Source organism: Helianthus annuus, chromosome 13 (genome assembly GCF_002127325.2).
Source record: "Helianthus annuus cultivar XRQ/B chromosome 13, HanXRQr2.0-SUNRISE, whole genome shotgun sequence".
NCBI classification, from domain to species: domain Eukaryota; kingdom Viridiplantae; phylum Streptophyta; class Magnoliopsida; order Asterales; family Asteraceae; genus Helianthus; species Helianthus annuus.
This window is the reverse complement of record NC_035445.2, coordinates 136,800,972-136,808,324: the sequence shown is the minus strand read 5'-3', so window position 1 is coordinate 136,808,324 and position 7,353 is coordinate 136,800,972. Positions and strand designations below refer to the sequence as shown.

The 7,353-nt window shown below is 31.4% G+C and overlaps 1 protein-coding gene and 1 long non-coding RNA gene across 3 annotated transcripts; both read left to right on the top strand.

Moving 5' to 3' along the window:
• Positions 1 to 376: 376 nt before the first annotated feature.
• Positions 377 to 2,346, top strand: LOC110903275. Of its 2 annotated transcripts, none has more exons than XR_002571808.1 (7): positions 377 to 548; positions 635 to 714; positions 997 to 1,053; positions 1,161 to 1,217; positions 1,300 to 1,568; positions 1,661 to 1,713; positions 1,789 to 2,346. It is a non-coding gene; the product is annotated as an uncharacterized LOC110903275 (long non-coding RNA). The 2 variants fall into 2 exon arrangements; XR_002571807.1 differs by having other exon boundaries at positions 994 to 1,053.
• A 1,247-nt stretch (positions 2,347 to 3,593) lies between these two features.
• Positions 3,594 to 6,373, top strand: LOC110901783 (replication protein A 70 kDa DNA-binding subunit E-like). Its single transcript, XM_022148565.1, has 11 exons — positions 3,594 to 3,604; positions 3,716 to 3,875; positions 3,973 to 4,240; positions 4,348 to 4,447; positions 4,537 to 4,664; positions 4,791 to 4,880; positions 4,979 to 5,103; positions 5,188 to 5,346; positions 5,714 to 5,905; positions 6,013 to 6,081; positions 6,152 to 6,373. Exons 1-11 carry the CDS (start codon positions 3,594 to 3,596, stop codon positions 6,371 to 6,373), a joined length of 1,524 nt encoding a protein of 507 aa, XP_022004257.1.
• The last annotated feature ends 980 nt before the right edge of the window (positions 6,374 to 7,353 follow it).

Sequence of the window (7,353 nt, the reverse complement as noted above, 5' to 3'; positions counted from 1 at the left end):
CACAATATCATTATAATACCGCTAAAAATTATTATATTATTTTTTTTTCTTTTCAATTAAATAATAGTTGTTCTTTTATACTTTTATTATCTCTTCCACACTCACAAACACTTTTAAAAAATATTAAAAATAATTTACCAATAAATAGTAACATGTTCTCTCTCCTCCGGTCACAACCATTCCATAGAATATAAAGGACCCACTTATCTATCTATTATATATAATAAATGAAAGTTATTTGGGCCACGTGTCAGTAGATTAGTGCATCGTTTTTTCCCTTTTCTCGCCCAACAGTATCACTCCCCTTTATTCTCACATTTTAACAAACCCTACTTCATTCTTCTCCTTCACCTTTCCATACGAGATCCCCTTTCTTTCTTTCTTTCTTTCTTTCTTTCCTTCTTTCTTTCTTTCTGATGTTCATCCTTCTCCTTCTTCACATTTTCATCTCCTCAACAACGTCCAGCAGAGGTTACTTCTATTGGATACATCTGCGTTTGAAAGCCTAAATCATGTACCGTCGAGTAGTTGAAGAACAGAATATTCATGTAAGATCTATTTTCTCATTCAGAAATTTTATTTGGTTTTATCTATTTTCTCATACTGAACACGATGAACCCTTTTGTACCATCAGAAGAAGAAGAAGCTCTCCTAGGGTTTCTTATCGTACACAACGAACCCTTTTGTACAAGCTCCTGTTAATCGGTGACACTGGTATGTTGTAATAATGTTTTTATTATTGTTTATATATATATATATATATATATATATATGAATAACTTTTTGTAGCTTTTGATTTTTGTCTTTTATTTGTTATTGTTTATTCAGATGCTTGCTTTGTTGTATATAATAGATTAAGAGTAGATTGAGTTTGATATGGTTGTAGTTTTGTTTTTCACAATCTATTTTGTTGATTTATTAACCCATATTAGTAATGTTGGATGCACCTATGTTTCTTGATCCTCTATTTTTCACAATCTGTTTGTTGATTAGAAGTAGCTCTGCCGGATCGTTGTTGGGGAGATGGAAATGTGAAAGAGAAGGAGAAGGACGGTAAATTCATTGTTGGATTGTTTATGTAGTTAATTAAATTGAGTAGCTTTACTACTCAAATACAGAGAAGTTTTTGAGATTGTTTTCACACTTTATTATTTTTGCAGCAAGTTCTACTTCAATATTCATGTGGCAACTTTATATTTGCAGGCTTGTGAATTAAGGTTGGTTGTTACTTAATTTGTTTTTACTTTAATGATTTTCTGTTTCATGAAGTCATTGTTTAGAAACTGATTTTGTTTTCAGGTCTGTTGATAGGTGATAACAGCCCAAAAGTTTAGGCTTCATCGCTTTTTGTGCATGATTGAGATCAGTCAGACCGTGTACTATAAGTCATTGAATGTTTTAATCTTACAATCAGTTTTACTTTGTTTTTTAAGAAGGTGCTGTTGTCATGGACATCGAGGTGATTTCCCATGCTATGTGACTTTTTTGAGTAATAATATAGTTAAATCTCTTCTTTTGCCATATAATTGTCGCATCATCTTCTTCCTTCTTCATTGCACAACCCTAAGGTAACCTCAATTGGTCTGATTTATTTTTTGGTATTCGTAACATTTTGATTTACCGTTTATTGATGCATTGATTCATTTGTAATCACTTGCAGATCACCCGTCATCTCAATTTGAGCAATTAAAAGGAGTTTTCTTAATCAGCACCGTAAGTTTCCTTCACTAATCTATGCATTGTTAATTCCATATGTTTTTTTATTCTTAATCGTTGATTCTGTTTCAGGTACACTTTTTGCTGTTAGTTCCACGTGTTTTTTCAGATTAACTGTTGCTATATATACATATATTGGTTTTGTTTTGATGAAAAGGGAAAACGTTCGAGATGTTTGACCCAAGAACCGAAGAAAAGATAGCGGATATTGCTGAAGGAGATAAAGATGATGTTGATCTGGCTGTTGAAGCTGCACATTGATCCACAATAAGCACTGCCCATCTAAGTTTCCTCCAATGACAGTGGTTATAACAAGTTAATAAGGCAAAGCACTGATTTGCCTAACAACTGTTGGATATAAAGACTGTTGTACACAAAGACTGATGAAGATCATCCACTGTGAAGACCAAAGCACTCATGAAGACCAAAGCCCTGTTGAAGAAAAGCACTGATGAACCAAAGGCTTGATCAACCAAAGGTGAACCACTGCCCAACAACAACAGTGGTTCACCATCAACAACAGTTATTCTACCTTTGTTTATATTACAGTGTTTATGTTTATATATAACAGTATTTATCACATCAGTGTTTTATAGTCTGTTAGGTTGTTAGATGTCATCACCTCAGTGTTTATATGTAACAGTATTTATGACATCAGTGTTTATATGTAACAGTGTTTATATGTAATAGTATTTATCACATCACCTCAGTGGTTTGATCTGTACTATAAATTGAACAGTTGTTTGATCTTTATACTAATAAATAAAAATGAAGTACACTTGGATGATTATTAAGCTCCTCATTTTGATTGTTTGGGTATAGTATTCTTGAAATTGGTCTTTTTTTTTTGCAAACAGATGTTTATGGGCAAACATCTGTTTAAGGTCAAACATTTGTTTAAGGCCAAACATCTGTTTATGGGCAAACATCTGTTTATGGCCAAACATCTGCTTAAGGTCAAACTTCTGTTTAAGTCCAGACAACTGGTATATAAGGCCATACATCTGTTTAAGACCCAACATCTGTTTAAGTCTAAACAGATGTTTAACTAGATCCACTGTCTTCTCATATTTTAACACTCTTCAAAATAGTTAAAAATGATAGTTTTAATTAATCCTTAAAAGTATCTTACAACCACTGTTGGTTCAAACATCTGATTGTTAAAAGTTATCCACTGTTGAAAGACAACCTCTGTTTCTTCATTCTTCATGTTGACCATTGACTGTCCAAACATCAGTGTTTCAATCACTATTGGCTATCCACTGATAGTTAAAAAACAGCCACTGCTCACATTTTTATTGTTGACATCCACTGCTCACATTTTTATTATTGATGGGGTTAACTAGTGATAGAATGAAATTATCAGAAGAAAAACTACAATTACAATGAAATTACCATTCTACCTAATCGTTACATTCCAATGAGATAAGAGTTCCTCCAACATTGTTTTCATGATAAAAATTAAAGTTAAAATAAAAAATAAAATTAAAATAAAAAATAAAAAAAATACTCTTGATGACAATTTGTTGCAAATCAAATTAGTAATTAATGCTAATTTCTTGAGCTTTGGACATTGAAAATATGCAAAATGTGAATTTCAAATTGACGGTTATTATCTCTTAATTAAAGTTAAATAAAAATTACAAAAGTCATCATGACAATTGCTTTCAAATCAAATCAGTAATTACTGACAATATCAATAACTTTTGAAATTCAAAATATGCAAAATGGTAATTCAAAATTGACGTTCTTTCACTTTTTTTTCCTACTTTGCATATTATTTCTAATATTTAATTACTTTAATAAAGCATGATATAAGGATATGCACTACTTACCTTTCAAAACACATTTTCCATTGCATTCAATCTAAATTGTGAATGGAGAATTGGTAAGCTTGAATTCCAACCTTGATTTTTTTTTATGAACATCCATGCTAATTGTATTATCATATTACGTTTATCAATAGATATATTTTACTTATTCTTTTTTGTATGTACAGTCTTCAAATGGAGGTTGCAAAGGTTAGCATGCTTAACGATCTTAATATATTCTCAAATAACTATTCGATCAGAGTGAAGATTGTTAGCATGTCGAGGAAGATGATGAATCAAAACAAAAATGAAACATATCGCCTTGATATGATCTTCATGGATGAGATGGTAGCATATATATTTGTCTTATAATTTTTTTGGACATTTGAATACACAAATGTTATATAACACGTTTTTTATTTAATCGGATGTTTCATATTGTTAGGGAACTACGATACAAGCCAGCTGTCTACATAAGGTGCTAGAAAGATTCAAGGACTTCCTTCAGCTGGATCAATGTCTTCTTATCACCAAACCGTCTCTTGCTGCTAATAAGTCCTCTGCTAAGTATACCAACAGAAATGACAAAATATCTCTGTATTTCTATACTTATGTTGAGAAATGCCTTGACTGGTCTGGACCGAAATACCGTTTTAATTTCGTTAACCTCAAGGATGTTGTTCAAAATAAAATTGAAGTTAATACAGTTATTGGTATGTAAATCACTACATGATATATATGTACTATTTTGTCTTATTGTTTTTTTCATGTTATCGCTTCTTAATGCTGTTTTCTTTTAACAATATATTTTTGTTTATAGATTGGATTGGTTATGTGGAAGTATGTTTCAATCTAGAGGATACAACAAAGAAGGATGGGAGCAAGGGCAAGATACTTAATCTTAGAGTTGAAGACCTTGAGTGAGTTCTTTTTATTAATTTGTTGCATTTTGACGTTTAAAGCATTACAAGGTTGCTTGATGTTATTATGTTTTATGATAATATTTTAGAGGTCAAAAGTGTCTGGTTACTTTGTGGGATGCTTTTGCTATTGACATGTTTGCTTACATGAATGATAAGAAACGAGAGAAACATGTTGTTATCCTTTGTCATTTTGGTATGGTCAACCTTTACAAAGGTACAATTTAAACTTAACTAATTTTAATTTTATTTATGTAGTAATTTATATTTATATTTATTTACATATTTTTTAATTTTGACACTGTTTATATTGATCTACATTTGGTTTTATTTTTAAATTTAGGCAAGCGTGGAGTTGCAAACGGGTTTGAGTTTAGCAGATTTTTTATTGACACTGACATTGAAGAGATATCCTCTTTTAGGAAGAGATATAGTTAGTAATATGCATATAAACATTAAACAACATTATTTTGATTTTACATTTACTTTTTACGTTTTAATTTGATCACATGAATCTGTTTAGGTATGTAGAGAAAATTTCTGTTTCATCTTCATCAAATGAGCATGTTGGTTCTTATGTTATCTCAAGTATTGAAGATGAGTTCCTTAATAACCCTGATTTCATGCTTATTGGTTTCCTTGGAACCATATTAACGGTGTGTATTTTCTTATGAGTATTTTACATGTTGAGTTTTTTTATAGTCTTTCTAAGGATTATTATTTTTGTTTGATATCGATAGACAAAGAAGGTTTTGGTTCTCGGCACAATCACAGCCATATGCACTGATAAACTTTGGTATTACAATGGTTGTAACCACTGTAAGTCCAGTGTGGAGGAAAGATTTGTAACGAAAGAGAATGTGGATGGTTCATTTGATGTTGATCATACAAAAGCTTTGGTGTGTACAAATGATAAATGTGAAGGAGTTGACATCTATTCTATTCTGCGGTTTGAGATTACAATTTTATTTCCTTATACTAAATACTAATATGAACCACACTTCTGTTATTAATAATACTAATGTTTTCAATTGTTTTTAACTTTGATAGCTTCAAGATACCTATCAGGGTGCAAGACTCTTCCGGTACTGTGTCTTTGAGACTCTTTGATTACTTGCAATCCAAGATCAGGTAATAAATACATGCATTCAGTTATTTGACCATGTAGTAAGTATAATTTAAAATTATTTTTTATAAAATTGTAGGTTCTCAATTATGGAATCATTGTGCTCATAGTAATTTATATTAATTTTTATAAAATCATAGGTTATTAATTCTGGAGAGATACCGAACCCATATCCTGAGATTTTTGACACATTGATTGGAAAGAAGTATGCGTTCATCATAAATGTTAAAGACTATAACATTGAGCAACAGGTTGAAAACTATGGTATTGTAATGGCCACTAACGATGATGAGATCCTTGCCACGCTCTACGCCAAATTCAATCTTAACCAGGTTTAAATCTTCATTATGTCATTCTTTTCATTTCATAGTCATATCGTTTTGAAATAGATTTATACCATTGTGTGTATTTTATGTTACTGTGTATTATGTACTTAAAGCATGAGCAGTCCGAATCGTTGGATGTTCCAGATTCCTGCAGTTTGTCTACTCTTGTTGATCTTATGAAGGTAATATAAGAATTTGGTTATCTGTACTAAATTTTTTGAACCATTAATACTTATTGTCTTTTTATATCAGGCTGAAATGTCATGCAACGGTGACAATGTTACACCTGCATCCAAAGCACTCGTAGGCAATAAGAATCCCTCTTCTGACGAAACAAAACGTAATATTCGTGAAGTGTGCGACGTAGATGAGGCATTAGGTTGTTCCTCGACAAAGCGCCGCATGAGTGATGAACTGTATCAGGATGAAGATGCTGGTGTTTCGAAGCTTTTGATTCCGAAGATTGAGAAATAGTTTTCTCTGTCTTTTTGAAAACATTTACGTGTTGATTTCATATGCTTTTGCCACGTTGAACTTATGGTTTTCGTTTTGTTGGTTTTGGGTGTTTGGTGGTGTTATGTTTTGGACTGATTGTGTGGTTTTGAATTCCCTAAAACTTATCTGCTTATTATACTGTTTTGTTCTAATATTATTATGAGTATGACCTTTCTTTGCATATTATAATGTATATGTTAAATAAATATTTAGATGTTCAATATACAATATTTATGTTTAAAACTTATGTGTATGAAGAGAAGCAATAATTTATAATATATATTGTATAAACCCAAATAGCAACTTTTTTATCTACAAACATTTGTAATCTTTAAGCATTTCTAATCTTATCATCTTATTTCATAATTTATATAGGATTATCAATGGATGTGGTTGTTCTTTATTGGTTTTTACCGTTATCCATGGCCACTCTGGTTTTAATAAGTATCCGTCATATATTACAGTTTTTAAAAAATATTTAATTTGTGCCTTTTTCTCCCATTAAATTATTTAAGTCATCTCATTCAATAGCTTATTTATATACTTCAAATTTTGTGTTAGTGCACGGAATGTCTATTGACTTCGTCTACATCAAGTCTTAGGTCAATATAGGTCAACATAGGGTTTAGAAAGTCAAAATCATGAATTATGTTGTAGGTTCGCTTTTGTGAACATGTTAGATGTAGGTCCGCTCATAGGGTCTTGAATAGGTTCGCTTATAGTGTCAACAGGTAAGGTTCGCTTATGTGGCATTGTAGTAGGTCCGCTCATATGGCAGTCCATATGAGCGAACCACTCACTCCTATATATACCTGTTCACTTGAAAACGTTGGGGCGGACCTAGACCATTGCTTGTGGAACGGAACTCTGTCAAATTGTAATCAGAAAGCAATAAAAGAGAAGAAATTAGAAAGGAATAGCTGTTGTAACTTCATTTATGTTGATTCTGCCTTCGTACG